This window comes from Protopterus annectens, chromosome 5.part1 (assembly GCF_019279795.1).
Source record: "Protopterus annectens isolate FY-2018-M chromosome 5.part1, PAN1.0, whole genome shotgun sequence".
Taxonomy (NCBI): domain Eukaryota; kingdom Metazoa; phylum Chordata; order Ceratodontiformes; family Protopteridae; genus Protopterus; species Protopterus annectens.
The window spans coordinates 739,724,658-739,745,437 of NC_056736.1; the positions used below are offsets into that span (position 1 = coordinate 739,724,658).

At 41.8% G+C, this 20,780-nt stretch overlaps 1 protein-coding gene across 1 annotated transcript in view; it reads right to left on the reverse strand.

The window, feature by feature from the left end:
- Positions 1-20,780, reverse strand: part of NBEA (neurobeachin) — a 4,581,458-nt gene that overhangs the window by 3,890,738 nt on the left and 669,940 nt on the right. The window contains exon 2 of the mRNA XM_044072852.1: positions 19,500-19,731. Coding sequence (XP_043928787.1) covers positions 19,500-19,731 — 232 coding nt within the window. The remainder of the gene's footprint in view (positions 1-19,499; positions 19,732-20,780) is intronic.

The window sequence follows — 20,780 nt, forward strand, 5'->3', positions numbered from 1 at the left end:
TGGACTTCATTAATAAAAATAAACAATTAGTCAGAGTACCCGGTAGGGTTGATAACATCTTTGACCTGGTCCTTGTTAAGCTGCTGTGATGGCTTAGTGGTTAACTACTGTGAAAGCATCTTATTTATCTTCCTCACTTGTTAGAATTGGCCATAAAACAGCCTCCTTCAAAATAAAATTGAAAACAGAGATCCCTTCCACCTAGTGTATCTTTACAAACTACTTACTTCTAAGTGATACATTGGCAAGCTTCAAATCCTCACCAAACCCTGTTAATTTCATTGAATATGCAGAAACATACACCACCAGACTACACCAGTATATAAACAGCTGTGTAGATGCAGCTGCACCACACAGGAACAAGTGCATGGCAAACCCCAGAAACTAGCTCACATGTTGGAAACATAATATCAATGAGCATTTTAATAAAAGGAAAATAATTTTTACCTAGAGTAAGAAAAGTAATTCCAAGAATGTTATTAGTGTGCTAGTCACTTGAAAAACAAACAAACGTGGCTTTGGTGGATTTTATTAAGCTCCTGTGAGACTAAAATCGCTAGCCCAGTCAAAAACAATAACAACTCAGTTTTTAGTTATGGTCAACCTCAAAAGCACAATGCGGCAATGAGCTGAGCGGATTGTGAATTATGATACCTACACAGAGACTGAAGATGCAACAAACCTACATGATGATAAAACCTACATGATGATACACTTATCTCTGACTTTACCCGTCTCTCCACTCAGTCTGTTGATGAAGATATACCTGAAACTGGCTCATCTACACCTATCACATAATCAAAAGCAAAAAATACTGCATTGATAGGTCCTGACAATATCCCTGGATTCATCTTAAATAGCATGATGCACAACTTAGCCACACTCCTATTCAGTCCCAGCGTCCATAAAGGTTTTGGACCAAAAGAATGGAGAACAGCTGCAGTCATTCTCCTGTATAAGGGAGGACTTTACACAAACCTAGGCAATTACAGTCCCATAAGTCTGACCAGACTCGTATGCAAAGCCATGGAAAAAATTATCATGGCACTAAATCAATCAGGACATAGGGAACTTGCAAACACTGGACACATCTCAGTTTGGATTTGTGAAGGGCAGGCCATGCTTATTTAACCTGGTGGATTGAAAAGGTCACTACAGCAATGGATGAAGGGAAAACAGTACACACCAAATACTCGTACCTTGACATGGTCACAGTTTTTGACACAATTCTTCACTTGGGTATAGTAGAAAAGCCAAGTAAACTGGGAGTAAACCCTGTCACCTGTAAAACTGGATCACAGACATTCAGGAAATCAAAAGAGTGGAACTCACCTCCACAGAGACGCTTCAGCACAAACTATTTCTATAGTGGTACTTATTCTTTAGGTTCTAGGTCTTGATCCAACATTTTCAAGTCACAGTAAACGCAGTAACTATTGCATTTGTAATATTTTGTAAACAGCTTACAATATCTCAGCAACCACTCAAGTTACACACATACTGTCAGCAGCATTTTATTCACCTAGCTGAGAACTTTCATATGAGGCTAAGGAGCTCTGTATTTGTTACTTGGTTATTGATATATTTATAAAAATGTGAAAATATCTTTATAAATTATCATAAAACAACAGTTAATATCTATTTACCTACACCAGACAGAGATTAAATATTAATACAGTTGAGTCTGCCATTGTGCGAGCTTTAAGATGATTTTTTTAAAACCTTGCACATAGTATGATTTTGGACTTACTGATGCAAATATAAACAATGAATATTTGACGTCTAGAGGTGTCAGTAGGAGTTAACTGCAGATGCACTTGGAGGCATCTCTCAGATGTAATGAGTTAAAGCCAATACCAAACTGCTCAGGCAGACTAAGTTTACAGATGTCTGCAAGATAGGAGCTGTCAATGAATTCCCAAATGACTTAGCCATCCTGCAGGAAGGTATGTCAGAAATAAATAACTGATGCCAACACCATAATCAAGCTAAATGCTAAAAAAAAAAAACACACATTAATGCATTCCAAGGAACTACCACATTGACAATACGCACCTAAGAGTTAACCAAAGTTGTTTGGGATTTAGGAACTTATGTAGGTAGTGATCTAATTTTGACCAGCATGTGTATTGCTGAAAGAAAGTCCTTCTATAGTGTACAACTTATAAACAAAGGGATCATGTCTAGATCTGGGGATGTCATTGTCCTCCTTTACCCGGCCCTCATTAGTCCAATCATTGAATGTAATGCCCCCTTTGGCACGTGGGACTGTGTCTAGAACTGGGAATATCACTGTCCTCCTTTACTCAGCCCTCATTAGTCCAGTCATTGAATGCAATGCCCCCTTTGGCACGTGGGACTGTGTCTAGATCTGGGAATATCATTGTCCTCCTTTATTCAGCCCTCATTAGTCCAGTCATCAAATGTAATGCCCCCTTTGGCACGTGGGACTGTCTAGATCGGGGAATATCATTGTCCTCCTTTACTCAGCCCTCATTAGTTCAGTCACTGAATGTCATGTCCCCTTTTGGCATGTATCAGTGCACACACAGAAAACAACTGGAATGCCCACAGACATACCTTACTAAAAGATACAAAGCTTAAATAACATGTCCCACGTCAAAGCTCTGTCACTATGCTCAATAACCTACAGACTGTTGTCTGACATACAAGGCATCCTCTGACCCAATACTAATGGATTTACTGTCCACCAGCAAAACAAATGACATCAGAAATATTCAGTCTACTGATATAAACCTCTTCTGAAACAACAGTAGAACTGTTTGGTGGCACAGGTACATCTCACAGAGGATGCTGCTGCTCTGGAACAGACTCTGCATCCATATAAAACAAAGTTCATCCCTGTTCATATTCAAGTGCAACTTAGATCTACAGAATGGAATCAGAAAATGTACCCCAAGACTGTCCCTGTGCTACTAATGGACAGAGGCAACTTCTAAATGTTTCATTCTACTGCATGGGTCTTGTGAAATTACCTATGGTATGATTTTAGTTATTCAGATTAAAGGTAACATATAATTATAGTACATGGAATGGGTAAGGCCAATCTCCCACCAAATGGATAGGTTAATTCAAGCACAGAAAGGGAAATTGGCTAGACTTAAAATGGCCAGCAAAGGCAGGTATCTTAGTACTTGCCTTTGAACCTATAAATAAGTGAGAAACCCCTGCACCTGTCCATTCGCCTTCATGTCCAGATTCAGAATCTTTAATATCTACAGTAAAAAAAAAAATCTTTTGTTTTACCAGAAACTACCTTGAAAGAAGGATCAATATCCTGAATTAAACCATGTGCCATACCCAGTAAACTACCGTCCAAGGAAATTTGAGGAAGAATAGATGCATGTTTAATTTTCTGTTTCTTTTTGGCAGGAAAAATGGGGCCAAAAGAGTTGTTAGTAGCAAAAGCAGCTTTCCCAGGGATGTGCAAAACATTCTAATCAAACAAGGAAGTCTTCTTTACTCCCTCTCCCAGGACCAACAACAGTGGCTCCCCTTTGCCACTGAAGGGACCTCAACAGCCAGAAAGGATGTAGCTAAACCTTGCTTCAATAGTGGCTGTAGGCACTACACCAGAGGGATACGAGGTAAAAGATGAGTGGTCTGATGTAAAACAAATGGCCACAGCAGAATCCTCCACATAGCCTCAGCAGCCAAGGCAAATTGCTAGCGGGCTGTGCTGGCAAAGGCTATTTGCTTAACTTTTAGAGGACAACCAACCATGGGACTGATAAAATGATGCCTTGTTCCCAGGGAAAAGAAGAAGCAACAGCCAGTAAAAATGTAAAATTTTTAAGTGTCACTTTCAGACAAAACAAATGGAACAGGCAATTTACATTTTATCAGCCCCAAAAAATTAAAATAAACAGAACTTATCCACAGCAAAAATGGCTTTCAATTACTTTAAACTTTCAAACTGACAGGAAAAAAGTGCGCTCCCATTTAAAAGTAAAGTTTTGTGACAGTTAAAACACAAACTTCTAGCTTAAAATAACTTTCCTATTCTGGATGCAGGCCTTTAAGGAGAATAACAATCATACAGAATAATATATCCATAAAGTAGCAGAAAGCATTCTAATAACTAAGCCAACACGGGATTAGGGAAAGGAGATTCTACCACTAGGGATGACTGCAATTAGGGATACAGAAAATAGGCTAGGCAAGAGGGGGCTGGAATTTATTGGGGAAAACTTGCAAAGGAACCAAGGTACTAAAAGCAAGTAACTCTGCACAGGGAAAGATGACAGACTGAGAAGAGGCCAAGAATTTATTTGGACTGCAGGTTAGAGATTGTGTTCCCCATCAGGGATTGATATCAGAGTACAGGTAAAGAGAAAGAAATGAGGGGGGAGTCCTAAACGAAAGACCAGCACTGGCAGAGTTTTTACTAGAAGCTATAACAGAAGTTGCCATTAATAAAGGAATAATTAGTAGAGCATATAGAATATTGCATGATAACTATAAGAATCAGAGGAGGCCAGAAAGGATTGGGAAGAGACTGAATAACACTTCACAAAGAAAAAATGGGAGGATATATGTATGTCTCCCAAATATGCAACAAAATCTATAAGATTTAGGATTTTTGCTTGGAAATGTTTGCATAGATATTTCTATACCCCAAGTATACTCCTGAAAAATTTTCCTCAGGTAGACAGCAAATGTTGGAGAGGTGTCAGGGAAGAAAGAGGTAACTGGGAACATATTTTCTGAGTGTGCAGTGAATTGGCAGACGTTAAGGATTCCCTGTGGGATGCACTGTTGGAGATGCTAGGTGGGTAGACTGGTCTGACGAGGGAGATTATTTTTCTGAGGTACGGTAAAGAATCAGAAAGTACAGTTGTGTACACTTACCATAAATGTAGGTGTTAGAGTGTATTCACTGTTGCATTAATCACATTTGGGTTATCTGCCTGCAGGAAGCCCTCAGCCGGCCTGAATACCAGAGTCTTGGATTCCTGCATCGGATGCCGTCTCTTCTTCCATGGCGTCAGGGGTATAAAACATGCAGCCAACGCCATTACACCAGTTTTTCTTGCCCCAGATGTCAGGTGCCCCCACAATGGGCAGCAATTATATGTTAAGGTGCCCCTCCAACAAAAAGCAAATACACCAGAAAGCTTAAATACACCAAACAAGAAGGAAAGGTAGAGCCAAGAGAAGTCAGGGGGCTGGAGGGAGGGTAACCAGGACTGCAACAGTGAATACACTCGAACATCTACATTTATGGTAACTGTACAGAACTGTACTATGTTCTTCGCGTTTCACTGTTGCAGTCATCACATTTGGGTTGATTCCCAAAGCTAAGGAAGGGAGGAGGAAGTTAGAGAGCATTAGGGCCAGCTATTAAGCCCTGCAAGACTGCAGTGGCAAAACCAGCTCTGGATTTAGCAAAAATAGGCATGTGGTAATGCTTGGGGAAGGTATGTACAGAGCTCCAGGTAGCAGCTTCTAGGATGTCCCTGGTAGGGACACTTCTGAGAAAGGCTGTAGAGGTAGATGCTGCCCTGCTGGAATATGATCTTATCCCCTGTGGGGTAGGTTATCCATTAGTGCTTATAGCAGAAATTAATGCAATGGGCTATCCACTTAGAAATGGTTTGCTTTGAAATGGCCTTCCCCTCTGCCCTTGCAGCAAAGCCAACTAGCAGCTGTTCACATTTTCTGAGAGGCTTAGCCCTGTCTAAATAAAATCTAAGTTGTCTGTGCACGTCCAGAGTGCAGTATTAGTTCTCCTTTGTTTTGTGGATTCGGGAAAAAGGTAGGCAAATAAATGGACTGATAAAGGGCCACACTAGACACCACCTTGGGCATGAAGGAAGGATTGATCCTGAGGGAAACCCCGTCTGCATGGAAGAAAATGAAGGGTTCCACTGCCATGAGGATCTGTAATTCAAACACTCTTCTTGCTGAAGTGATGGCTAGAAGGAAGGCTGCTTTCCAAGAAAGGAATTTTAACTCTGCAGTTGCAGCTGGCTCAAAAGGAGGGAGAGTGAGCTTTTCCAACACACACTTAAGGTCTCAGGCTGGAGTAGGGGCTCTCTTGGGGGGTCTTTAATTTTTGGACCCTCTGAGGAAATACTTTAGCAGGGGGTGAGAGAAGAGGGGTGGGTTCAGTATTATAATGTGCTGAAATGACAGAGGCATGAATTTTAATTGACGAGAAGGATAGGCCCTTATGGAGCATTTCTGTTAAGTACTGAAGAATATGAGGTAAGCTGGGCACCGTTGTGCCCATCCCCTGAGTCTGGCTCCAGGAACAGTATCTTTTACACTTTTCAGCATAGGATTTTCTAGTACTAGGCCTCCTTGCCTCCAGAATGACATCTAGCACCTGCTTACTGAGGGATGCTATTGGAGAGCTCAAGGAATTAGCCAGGCTGCAAGGTTCAGGGTTTGAAGCTGAGGGTGCAGAATCTGGCCCGCCTGCTGGGACAGCGGGGAAGGGGTCTGAGGCAGGTGCCATGGTTCCAGCAGTGTCATACTGTGTAAGAGGGGGTACCAGTGCTTGCGTGGCCAGTCTGGTGCAATCAGTATTGTCCTTGGTTTGTCCTGTTTGATCTTTAGCAGAACCTTCGAGAGGACAGGCAGAGGGGGAAAGGCATAAATTGAGAGGCTTTCCCAGGTAAAGGACAAGGCATCCACTTTCCAAGCTTGACTGTGGGAAGTCCTTTTGCAGAATTTGCCCAATTGGTAGTTCTGAGGGGAGGCAAACAGGTCTATCTCTGGAGTCCCCCATTTGTTCCTCAAGAGGTTGAATATTTCTGGTTCCAGTTTCCATTCATGTGGGTCCATGACATTTCTGCTTAGGTCGTCTGCCAGCGAATTTAGCTTTCCTGGCAGGAATTGAGCTTGTATGTGCACTTGGTAGCTCAAGTTTGTGTTCTACAGAGCCATGGCTAGTCTGCAGAGAGGGTACAAGTGGGTTCCCCCCTGCTTGTTTATGTACTACATAACTGTGGTGTTGTCTGTCTTTACCAATAATTGTCCTGGAAGAATGTGGTCCTTGAAGGCTGTCAGGGAATTCTGTACAGCTAACATTTCTTTTCGGTTGATATGCAGGTGCATCTGTCTCGGGTTCCATTTGCCCTGAATGCACTGCCCTGCCAAGTGAGCCCCCCCATGCATAATCTGATGTGTCTGTTAGGGTTTGGGCGGCAGGGGATAGAGTGAAATGGAGCCCCTAGTTGTGGTAGCAGGCCTCTGCCCACCAAAAGAACTCTGTCTTTAAACAGGGAATGATAGGAATCATCGATTCCAGGTCCTGAGAATGTTCACACCATAGGCTTTTTAGATACCACTGTAGTTTCCTCATATGCAGTCTTGCATATGGAATTAATAGAATGCAAGAGGCCATGAACCCCAGGGCTTGCAGAATTTTCCTTGCAGATAGCTGGGTCTATGTGGCCAGTAGTTTGAAGTAGGTTGTCAAATAAACTTGTTTCTCTGGAGTGAGGAAAGCCATCTGGGAAGTTGTATTCAAGCTTGCTCCCAGGAATACAATTTGTTGGCAGGGTACTTGGTGAGATTTCTTTTCATTTATGGTGTACCCCAGTGAGTTTAGAAGTTTCTTTACAAATGCCAGATGTTTTAATAACAATTCCTGGCTTTCTGCCTGAATCAGTCAATCTTCCAAGTATGGGTATATTTGAATATTTCTCTGCCTGCAAAATGCAATGGCTGGAGCTAGACACTTTGTGAATACCCTGGACACAGTAGATAAGCCAAAGGGAAGTGCAGAGAACTGAAAGTGCATGGAGCCTGCCCTGAAGCGTAGGTATTTCCTGGAAGATTCCCTTATTGGAATGTGCAGGTAAGCTTCCTTTAAGTCGAAGGTTGCCAACCAGGCACCTTTGCCTATCATAGGAAGCAGCTGTTGAAGTGTTAGCATCTTGAATTTTGGGATTACCAAAAGTGTTTAGAATAGAGGGGTCCAGGATAGGACACCAGGAGCTGTCTTTTCTGGGTACCAGGAAAAGTCTTGAATAAAAACCTTGTCCCCTTTCTTCTGCTGGGACAGGATGAATAGCCCTGGTACTTAGAAGAGAGAGAATCTGCTGTTGAGACTCTGCCCACTGATTTGGGGGTAGGTCTGGCCAACCATTTGGGGTTGGTAGGGTGTGGAAATGGAATCTGTATCCTTGGGAAACTATATTCAAAACCCATTTGTACTGGGTAATGAGTTCCCAGTTTTTTGCATGCAGGGCAAGCTTTCCTCCTAAGGGAGCAGGCAGCTGAGCAGGGCTTGGAGGGGTTAAGGTGAAGTCACTGTGCCATTTTCCCCATGGGGGGTGTCTTACTACTCCCTGCTTTGGAAGTGGGAGCCCGCCACTGCTTAGGCCTGTGCGTAGCCTGAGACTGTAACCTAGGTGGTCTGCTGTTCCTGGGTTTGGACTGAGAAGGCCTGGAAGAGGCTGGAAAAGACCAATTCTTTTAAGGCTAATGCCTACTAAATCTGGGAGGCTGTACTTGCAGGAAATCTTTAACAGCTTGCATAGATTTAGCTTTTTCCTCCATCTTTTTGAGGACTACTACTGCTTTGTTGCCAAACAGGCAGTCTTGGTTTAAGGGAGCATCCAGTAATCTAGCTTTAACATGATCTGGCAAGTTTTGCTCCTTAAGGCAAGCATGTCTTCTAAGTACAGACCCAGTGACAGCAGCCCTGCAAGATGCTTCTAAAGAGTCAAAACCACATTGCAAAGTATGTTTACCAACTTATTCAGCAGAATGCATTAAATCCTGTAATTCTGTGTGTTCAGCACAGTCAGGAATCAACATAATTTTCTGTTTAAGTAGTCCCATAATATGCTGCTGGTACTTTAACATATGAAAATGGCCAAAGCAGCAGAAGTATATACCTTCTTACCCCATCTGTCCAAGGCTCTAGAATCTCTATCAGAAGGGGTAGGGTTTTTGGCAGCAGTAGCCTTAATGCCCTTTGGTCCTTGGGAAATGGTCTCTGGATCCACAGTAGGATTCTTGAAGAGGAACTTGTGAGAGTCAGGTACCCTGTAATACCGGTCAGGTTTTCTGGGAGCTGGAGGCAAAGTGTCTGGGGAAAGGCTAGATTCCAAGAAAACATTGTCCACAATGTCCAGAACAGGCGGGATAGCTTAAGGCCTGTGTTGAGGGAGGAGTAAGAATTCCCTAAGCCTCTTTTTGGAGCCAGAGTAATCCTGGATTTCCCAGCGGAAATGCTCCCTAAGAATTTGCAAGGAGGAGACAGAACGGAATCCTCTGCATCAGAATCCTCATAGGTAGATAGGGGCAAAATCCTGGTAATCAGAAGAAACAGAAATGTCAGATTCCTGATCAGAAGAATCAGAAGGAAAATCAGTTCTAGGTCTCTTAGAGGGGGAAGGCTGGCTTCCCCTCATTAAGGTAATAAGGTCTTCAGCCATTCTAAGCATTTGTTTTTTTATGCATATGAGCCTGAGCATGCGGTTTGAATGTCGGTTTTCTAGGCGTGGGTCAAGTTTTAGGCCTGGATGAAGAAGATGGCGTCTGTTTAAAATGCAAGTCTGTAGGCCTGAATACACCCTCAGAAGCCGGTGCTTGCATAGCAGCTCCAGACCCATCCAAGGTAGAGACATCCGCAGGTTCCATAGTCGAAGCATCCCGCGGGACTCCGAATGGGTCTCAGTAGAGGCCTGCGAATCTGAAGTAGCGGGTATCAAGGGTTGAAAAAGCGCCTCACTGAGTACCGGCGACTAGCTTAATGGAAGCGTTGTCGGCAGTTTTGGACCTATGCGGTCTGTCTGTCTTTATCCTTACGTTTTTTTCAGAATATCGGTAGTCAGATGGCTTACCAAAGTAATTTCTGGATAGTTATAATGAGTACCAAAATAATTTGCTGCAAATATAGACCGACGGATAGTTCAGGTGTTGAACAAGACACAAAACTGACAGCTAGGGATGTCGTGGTCTGGGCCTAAGCAAGAAATGCAGTACGAATGAAAATCTTTGAGGTATTTGCTTTCCACAGGTAATACAATTGTTAACTTTTACTGACATTGGTTAAGAGCAAGAAAAAGGATCCCCAACGGGGTATCTCGCCTTTTTTTTTTCCTCAAGACTTCGGTTCTGAAACTCGAAAATGAAAATTTCAGGAGTCGGCCGACCGGCACTTGCAAACTGCTTCTGCTTCCGGCACCACGTGGCAAGAAAGACTGATGTAATGGCATTGGCTGCATGTTTTATACCCCTGACGTCATGGAAGAAGAGACAGCATCCGACGCAGGAATCCAAGACTCTGGTATTCAGACTGGCTGAGGGCTACCTGCAGGCAGATAACCCAAATGTGATGACTACAACAGTGAAACATGAAGAACATCTGCCTAGGCATGGCAAGGCCTTGCTGTGTCTAGTAATGGTGGCTGCCAAAAAAAGCAGTTACTAGAAAAAGGAAATCAAAATCTAAACCAACTATTCTAGAAGTAGTGAATATAGTAAGAGAGATAAAACAAGTGAAACTGAGATCTTTAAGAAAAGGGTAGGAGCAAACTACACAGGAAAAAAATGAGAACTGTGGGAACAATACATACAAGGAAGGAATGAGGTTTAAAAGGCAGCAGGACTTAAATCAGCTATGTAATGTTTGACTGAAAAAGACTGAGTAGATTATATGTAATGTATAATGTTTGCAAATGGGAGTGTGTCAGCAGTTTGTGATGTAAAATGCTTGCAACTATGTGTCTGTGTACTTTGTTTTCATTTACATAAATGTATGACTGCCTATGTAGTAAGTGATGGCTTAATAAAGATGCAACTTGTTTAAAAAAAAAAGGTAGGAATTGATTAATTTATGTAATGTTGCTTAGGTTATATGACATACAGTATTAGAGAATGGGCAAACTGTACATCAATACACTGACTGGGGAACGTGCATTCTCCAGCACGGTACTAATGTACAAGTTATGCCTGCTGACAAACGAGACCACCATTTCAAGGCAGCATATTAAGCTGCCGTGGAGCTCAGACTGCAAAAAAAACTAATGGCCACCAATGTTTTACACTTGCTAAGCAGCGGTTCTGCTGTTTAGCGAGTGTAAAATGTAAACCAAAAAAAATGAGAGAGACTGTGTGTGTGTGTGTGTGTGTGTGTGTGTGTGTGTGTGTGTGTGTGTGAGAGAGAGAGAGGGAGAGCGCGACAGAAAGAAAGTGATCTTGTGAGAGTGAGTGTATGAAAGCACAGGAGACTGTGTGTGACAGAGATACACAGAAAGTGAGACTGGTCTTGTGTGAGTGAATGCTTGTATGAAAACACAGGAGCCTGTGTATTTGAGAGATTGAGAGTGACAACAACCTTGTGTGAGTGAGTGCATGAAAGCAGAGGAGACTGTGTGTACATGTATGTGTGTGAAAGCGAATAGGCTCTATGTAAAATTGTTGTGTTTTAGTTGGTTATTTTTTAAGCACTATACTATTTTTTTTTATATATGTTTGATGTAAAATGCTTCCTCCCAACCCATTAACTTACACTACAGGAAGTTTGAAACATTACGCGGAAGAACTAGTTTACATTAAAAATATATAAAAAAAATAATATAGTACTTAAAAAAAAAAAAAAAATAATTACACATTAACACACATTGTCAGGCATTATTGCTTGCATATATTTGAAGTATAATATTAATTATATTAATTGTAGTGTGACTAGTTTTATATGAATGGAAATTTGCCTATGTCACAAGTGATAATTCAATAAAGGTGTTTGAAATATAGAAAAAAATAACTTTCCTAAACAGGAAAGTACAACAAACAATTTTTAATAGTTCATAGGTTCATACTAGGCTATCTGCCCTAGGGCATTTGTAAGCCTAGCCAGAGTGTGTTTGGCTTTCGCCACCCATTAAAATGAATTTTACTATGCCCTTTTTCGAGGTTTAGTTTACTGTGCCTCTGTCTAACAGTGACACAGAAGTGATAACCGGGGTAAACCTACGATCATCCATCCACTCATCAAGATTCCTCTTGAAGAGAGTCAGTGAGGGACTCTGCCTAACCTGGACTGGGATTTTATTCCAGAGTGAAGGGAGCCTCTGGGTTATGAATCTGTCCCTCCAGCATGTCCTATTTATTTCTGTGCTGAGGTTCAAGTCCCTCGAGCACGTAGCTAGATGGGATTTGGATTTTCTGAGGTGCAGCATGTCCATTAATTCCGGGTTGGACATGGCTTTATATGTCAGGCACAGATCGCCTCTAAGCAGGCGGTATGCAACTGAGTAGAGCTGGAGTTTCTTTAACCGGGCAGCATATGGCATCTGTTTGAGCCCTTTGATCCTCTTGGTGAGGTACTTTTGGGGTCTTTCTAGTTGCTGCAGGTGTCTGGTAAGGTACATCCCAAAAGGGGCATTGTACTCAATTATGGGCCTGATGAGGGATGAGTAAAGAGGCACAATGACCTTCCCTGATCTAGATGTGAATCCCTTCATGATTAGCTGGGCTATATAGAATGTTTTTCTAACGACTTTGACCACGTGGTTGTCAAATGAGAGATTGCTATCAACTTGGGTCCCCAGGTCCCTAATTACTTCTTCCGTACTTAATGGATTACCACCTATGTGGTAATTTGTGGGCACTTTGTTTTTGCCAAAGGGGATGACTATACACTTTTTGGCGTTTAGCTTGAGGCCATGGCTCTGGCACCAGTTTTCTGTTTCTAGGAGACCCTTTTGGAGGATGCTTGTGTCAGCTGGAGAGTTGATTATGGCGCCCAGTTTGCAGTCATCTGCAAACTTGGTCAGCCACAGTCCTTCCATGTTGGCCTGTACCTCCTAGAAATATATACCGAACAAGAGAGGTCCCAAGTCTGAGCCTTGTGGGACGCCACTTGTAACTGGTTTGGAGTCTGACATGGCTCCAGCAATTCTAACCATGTGGGTTCTGTCCTTGAGCCAGTTTGCAACCCATCTAGTGACATAGGGGTTTATATTTAGACTGGATAGCTTATCTATGATGCCCGAGTGGGGTATTGTATCGAAGGCTTTTGCGAGGTCCAGGTAGGCTGTGTGGACCACCTTCCCCTCGTCAATGGCCTTGGTGACTGTTTCAAAGAAATCAACCAGGTTTAAGAGGCAGGATCTGCCCTTAAAGCTGAACTGGGTAGGATCCAGTGTCTGTAGGTCCCCAATATCTTTATGAGTTCCATGATGATCCTTTCCATAGCTTTGCAGACCAAGCTAGTCAGGCTTATGGGGCGATAGTTTCCAGGATCCGTTGAGGCACCACCTTTGTGGAGAGGGACCACTGTTGCTGTACACCACTCTTTGGGTACATATCCTGTAGTAAGGCTGAAATTGAACAGTAGATTTATGTTTTTAGATTTATGTTTGGGTTCAGCTCATCTTGGAGTTCATGTAGGACGCAGCCCGGGACACCGTCTGGTCCCATTGATGCTGTGTTTTTTGCTTTGGCGAGGGTGGCCTGAGCATCTGAGATGTCAGGGGGGCAGCACTCTGCTGGAATAGATATTTGCTCTTTTAGTGGGGGGGGGGGGGTGAGTTTGCGCTGAACCTGTTGGCCAGGATGTTGGCAATGTCTGTGGGTTCAGTGTATTTTTTTGCCATTTTGGACTAATTCTGAGCATATCTGGGAATTCCCACCCAGGTTCCTAACATAACTAAAGAAAGCTTTGTGATTATCTTTAGTGTCCTGTGCAATTTTTCTCTCAAAGCTGGCCTTGGATGATTTTATGAGTGCCCGTAGTTTTTTGCTAATACTGATCAGAGATGCCTTCCCTTTTTGGGATTTTGCTCCATCATGTAGTAACTTCCTTCTTCTATTGTATAGTTTGTTTATGGCTGGGGTCCACCAGACAGGACGCCTGCCTTTGGGGGATTGGGTCTTAGTTTTATTTGGGATTGCATGATCCATGCATTCCTGAAGGTGTTCATAGAATGCGTTTAATAAAGGATTCTGCAGTCTGGGCCGTATTTTCCACAGGCCCGGGGGCTTTGACGGATTCAACCTCGGTTTTTAGTGTGAAGTTTGCTTTAGAGAAGTTTTCACTGTGGTTTTCTGGGCAGGGGGTGGGGTCGGGATGTGGATATCCAGTGAGATTAATTTATGGTCTGAATTTACCAGTGGGGGATACACTTCTGGTCTGGAGCACAGAATCCCCATGTTGGTGATGATCAGGTCCAGTATGTTTTCGCCTCTTGTGGGAGTGGTCACAAGTTGTTCCATAGCATATGAGTTTATAAATTCTAGGAACCTTTGGGCTAGGGTGTTGGAGCTAGAGTAATGCTCCCAGTCTATGTTTGGGTAGTTGATGTCGCCCAATATAATGGTGTTTGGAGAGACCTTCACATTTTCCAGTGTTCTCAGGCAGGCCGAGTGGGGTTCCTGGGTTTGGGAGGGTGGTCTGTAGCAGGCTATAAACTGGAAGGCAGTTTTACCCACTGTTAGTTGCACATGGATAGTCTCCGATGCTTCGTGCTGTGCCACCAACCTGGAGGTGTGGATATCTTTGACGAATATTGATACGCCCCCTCCTTTTGTGGTTCGGTCCGAGTTTTGGGGGCGAAAAGCATGGTATGAGGTATAACCTGGTAGTGCTGGGGTGCTCTCAGGAGCCTTGAACCAGGTTTCTGTTACTGCACAGATATCGATGTTCTCCATGCTAAGGAGAGTTTCGAATGCGTGCATCTTGAGGTAAACCTGGCGTTGAGTAGCATTACTCAGTTTCTTATCCCTTGTGATACCTATGGAGGTGGGTTTGTCTTTTGAGCCTTGCCTAAAAAAGGCACTATGGGGGTGGCAAGAGCCTTTGCCAATATCCAAAAGCCCAGGGGTGACAGGTGCAAGCCATCCCTAGTGAAGCAGCGTGGCTTGTCGAGCATGTCATCCCAGGCTGACAGGCATTGGATCCCGTTTGAATGACACCAATGCTTAAGCCAGTTGTTGAAATTGATCATCTTGTCTTCATATTGTGGAATCATTCTTGATGAGGGTAAGATGCTACTCAAGGTCAGGGTCATACCGGCTTGGGCTACATGCTCAGAGAGCTCCTGTATGTCTCTTTTCATGTAGTCCAGGGAGGTACGTCTCAGGCATTCACACCAGCACGGACAATGACTGAGTCATATTTGTACTTGCCTTGGAGTGACCCGAGTGCGTGTGTTATGTGGCGGATCCTAGCGCCAGACAGGCAGCTCACCGTGACCTTTTCCTTGTTCAGCCTGGTGAGCGGGACGTCAGTGGGCCTGACGATAGAATCACCTATTACAAGTGTATCAGGTCTGTTGTTTAAACTTAAGGGCTGTGACTGTTCGGCACACTGGCTTTGTGAACTATGTGTTGCACGTGTTTTGTTTTGGGGTAGCGGTTGCTTGGGTGTCTGCTTTGGAGGTCTCTGCTGCTTAGGCAGATTTTTATTTAGAGCCTCTGAGTATGTTTTTGTGTGTTTATGTGTTTGGTTTGCTGTCGTAGTAGGTCTATGTGAGACTGGAATTGTAGTGAGTGTGGATGTCTTCTCCTCCTGACTGGTTACGCCAGTACTGAGTTGAGAGAGCTTAGCCTCCAGTTTGGCTATATGGTTGCATCTCTCACATATGGTGGAACTTGTTGGGAGGAGGAGAGGGTTGTCTGTGTACATGAGGCAGTTGTAACATTGCCTCAAGATTTCCAGATTCACCAGCTGGACTGGAGAGGAGACTGCCAACTGACCTTTGGACATGCTAGAATAGTACAGGGAACTCCTTTAAAATTGAAAAAAGGGCCAATGAGGAGTAAGGTACTCAAGGGGAGTTTGTGAGGGTGTAGTGCTTTTAATTTTTTTGGGGAAGGTTTTCCCCCAAAGGAATATGCCCGGCAAATGATAAACACAAGCCGACTGTTGATCCAGAAAGCTCACAAGGGCTTGGCACCCAATCCTGTCTTTTTAGTCAGCTCAGCCTGACTGATGGTTTGGGCATGTAGAAGCTGTCCTGAAGGTTTGGAGCTGGTTGGCTGTTACATCCTTAACTGGATATAACCAATATTGCCAAGGCTACTGCAGCAGTAATCAATATGGTGATCATCATAAGCTGTTTTACCACTAAAGTTAATTAACTGTGACTTTGTTCTATGCATATTAAAACAACAATGTTCAGATGTGTGATTAATTTATTTCAATTACGGTATTTGAGTGAAAACCACAACCATAATAGATTTTAGAGTTTCTGGCTAATTCAGTTAACGTATAGTTTTACAAATTACTAGATATAGGACTTTCCAGATATTATACCTTTGGCATGCGAATGAAAACAGTGTTATGTTTTTCCTGTTAGCATGCATAGGGATAGTATGACATCTGTAGCAATGAATACAATTTGAGATTTTCTTTTTTGTCCCCCCAGGAGAAGACAAAAAAAAAATCAAATGTGTATTATCACAGTCTAACAACATTAGGAAACATCATTTCTGGCTGCCATAAATGGCTTGAAATCAGAAATCAGTTAAGCTGTACATACGCTGCTACTCCAAGCTTATACAAGGCATAAGGAATCATACTGTTAGCTCACAATCCATGACCATGCCCCTTCTTTGTTGCTACTGCTTCACTGCGAGGATGCTAAATACTCTTTAAATATATATATATATATATATATATATATATATATATATATATATATATATATACATATATATATATATATATATATATATATATATATAGAGAGAGAGAGAGAGAGAGGGAGAGCACCTAAGGCTAAGGCATTCAGGAACATGTCAGATGCTTGTGTGCACTTTTAGCAGAGATGCACTCCTCTTGAATACCACCACAGGAAAGTAGCAACCTAAGCTCTTAACATAACCAAACTGTAAATGAAGCCAGCCCTACACCCAAAGCTATACATAAACATCCTCCATCAAGCATGGTACCAGTGAGCACTGGCTTTTAAAACCCTCGCCCAGCCCTATCCTTTCTATGCACTGTGACCCTGTTCTCCCCCACCTACTTGGTACATAACTCAGCTTGTCTGACCACAGCTTGCAACTTTCTTCCCACATTTTAGTGGTGAACGGTGATCAAAGAAGCCCTTCTACTCCTCATCTAAACCAGAAAAGAAGAGTCTGCACTCTCTAGCAACAGCCATCCGTCAGTAACTCATCTATTGAAAAAGGAAGGACCCAGGCAAATGATACAAGATCCATAACCACTTCCTTACAAAACCAGCAGTTAAGCGGTTTTGTCTAATTAAAGACTTCTTCAGAACTGCCACATAACTACAAACCAACACTTAAATACATCCATTTGTTAGTCATGTGATGACACTGACCAATGAAATTAAAATTTTAATATTAAATAAATGTTTGAATATTTAAATACAAAAAAACTACTACTACTATACACCTAACATAATCAACTACAATGTTAAAAACATCACATTTACCATAATAACCGATGCATATGAATGTAGCCACATGAACTAAATTTAACCTTCTAAATTCTTGAGCCTCAATAGCGGAGTGATAGAATAAGCTTCATTGAGCCCAGGAAAATTCATTGCATTCAGTCTTAAAATCCAAATTAGTTCCCCCTTATAAAAGTGGTAATCTACAATAAAACCTCTAAGATCTTGCCTAATATTTTCCAAAACTACAAATCTAAATTTGTGGTTCAGGGCATGTAAAAGATGTCTATAAAATGCAATGGAAGTTTGAGCTTTCATAATGTCATTCGCATGTTCATACATTCTATCTCTCAACTTACAAGAGGTTTTCGCTATATAGAATGCATTACATGAACCACACAAAGCAGCATAAACTACCCAACTTGAATCACAATTAAAATGATGTTTCACCTTAAACCTCCTGTTTTTAATAATAAAGGAATCACATTCTAACACTTGCCGACATTGGTTACAGTGACCACATTTGAACAAGCCCCTAGGTCGATTCTTGTGTGATCTACATTTTCGTGTTTCTAATATTTGTTTAAAACACTTGTTTTTACGGAACATGACTTTGGGCAAATTACCTAAAGTGTTCACCAAAGCAGTCGATGCTGAAATCAAAAGCCGATTGTTTTTCATAATATCCACAATGTTGTAAGCACTGGTACCATAAGAAATGATACATGCTTTATCATAACCTGCTGCCTCGGCCTGCTTGTCGGAGACTTCTAAACCAGCACCATTCAGATATTCTCTATTTGGATGCGGTAAAAGAGGTTTACATAGTCCCCTATTCCTTTTATTACAAACTTCACTTTTTATTCTCTCCAGAAGTTCTACAGGGTAACCCCTACTAATAAACATAGGTTCATAGGTTAGTACTAGGCTAGCTGCCCTTTCAGGCAATTTTAAGCCTAGCCAGTTACCCCATCTGAGAATCAAACCCTGTACCTTGTGCCTGTAAGGTAAACACCTTAACCATTAGGCCAATCATGTTTGGTAATATATCTACTTCATCATTAAACACTAGGTTATCAGAATCCATCCGTGTAAGTCTTACCACTTGGCCTTTGACTACCGCCTTCTTTTGGAAGGATGGGTGCCAGCTATCATAGTGAAGATAGGAGTTCCAAAATGTACTCTCTTGAACATTTGATAAAAAAAAAAAAAAAAAAAAATGCCCACTGATATAGTCTTTGACCAATTTAATGTCCAAGTCACCTTGACTACAGAATATGTAAATCTTCAAAAGCTGTATTGCCATTAATAAATTTGATGAATTTAACCAATCTCTCCACTGAATCCTCCCACACCAGATAAATGTCATCCAAAAACCTACTACAGAATTTCCAACACGTTAAACGGGCTAGGAAAAATACAGTTTTTCTCACAATAAGCCATAACGAGATTCACAAAGCTCGGAGCACATGCTGCTCCCATAGCAACTTCAGTTAGCTGTTTAAATAACTGACCTTCAAAATTGATTAAATTATTAGACAAAATCAGTTCCATCAATGTTGTTGCAACATTTACATTCTGAAGAAGTCTTTAATTAGATGAAAGTGCTTGACTGCTGGTTTTACAATAAAGTGGTTGTGGATCTTATATCGTTTGCCTGTGTCCTTCCTTTTTCAGTTGGTGTTTGTTTGCCTTTGGTTACTAGTAACTCATCTATGCCAGACATGTAGGAAACACCATCCCTACCAGAACTGGTACTTTACTCAGCTCTGCAGTTTACTCCATCAGTGTTAAATGAATACAAAGATATGCTGTCCAAGTAAGGAAACTATCTAGGATTGCTCAGGGTGAACTATTTGATAAAACATGCCATACTCCATGTCCTGGAGCAAGCTGTGCTACCCTTCACCAAGCGTGCTGCATGGTACAGCATGCCTCTGCCTCATCAGCTTTTACTCAAGATTCTCACTTACAGTTCACCCACTGCAAAGTAAGAAATGGCTGCCTTCAGTCATCTTAAATATGATTTCCTCAAGGGTTATAACTCTCAGAACAGTGTTACAAAAACATTTTAAAAATGCATGCAAGGAAAATAAACTGGTAAACAAAAATACTACTGAAGTCTTCCATTAAGATGAATACCTGCAATCATGTCATCAACAGTGCCCATCCTCGAAAGCACTTGCTCAATAAGGCCAACTTCTGTACTTGTTTGTAGGTTACGTACACTCTTTCGAAGAATGGCAGTAAACATGCTCCAGATCTCAGCTTGACAAGTGACATCACAGTGTTCCAGAAGTTCCACCATGCATGTTAAACTCTCAGCATCCTGGATTATAAAGTTAGTCTCTAAATCAAACTCTCCACCAACAAGCTAAAACAAAATGTAAAAAAAAAAAAATGTTAAACAGTGCTGAGCAGGAAAAAATAAACGGAAGAGATTCTCAACTAAATCCAAGTAATGAGAAAGAAATTTCTTGAGAAAGAGCACTGCAATAAAAAATCAACTTATTACTAAAAAATGTTAAATGTTCAAATATCAGCTACTTGAACCGGGGAGTATGCATGTAATTCGCTTTCAATTTTGCTTACAGCCTTTATCCCTTATATTCTTCAAAACTCTGACATATGCAGTTGCAATAACGTTCTTTAGCAAAATAATTATTTCAATTTTATTCTCTGTATCACATAAATCATAATGCTTATAACATAATATGAAAACTAATATTACTGCAATATTTTTCGGTACTGTCAAGGAGCAGCTAGTTTCAGCAGTAAAATAACAACCACTATAATCACAAACAAAAATACACAACATTAATTCCAAATGGTATCTTAACTTGCTACGTTAATTTCAAAACATAAAAACAGGCTAAAAAGTGAGCAGGCCAAAAACAAAACAAATTAATGCTTTAATAACACAGCATGTTTACTGCTGAAACAATAATATGACAATGAAAATCAAATGACACTGGACTTCCAAACCAGATTCTTTAGACAGTCATATGTTGCAGTCTCGCACAAAGATCATTCAAAGGTAGTCTGGTTACAAGGTACAATGCATTGTGTATCTCATTTTTCAGTGCTCAAGAGAGACAAACAGAGGAAGTATACCAACATGGGCTTGCTGTTACGGAAGAAGCCATGAATACTAATAGGATCGCTGGAAGTTACTAGGCTATTGGCCCTGAGACCCTTACAAGCCTAGCCAAGACTTTAGCCCATGTTCCAACAAGACAGCACCCTATGCCACTGTCCAGCAGGGACACACTTGAAATCCCAGGGGTGTATTTTCTGTTCCCCATCCAGTTATACAGGTTGCGCTTAAAAAGGGTTAATGAGGTACTCTGCTTGACGTGGAGAGGGAGTCTATTAAGGGGGAGAGACTGGGACACAAATCTTTCCTGTCAACAAGTCCTACTG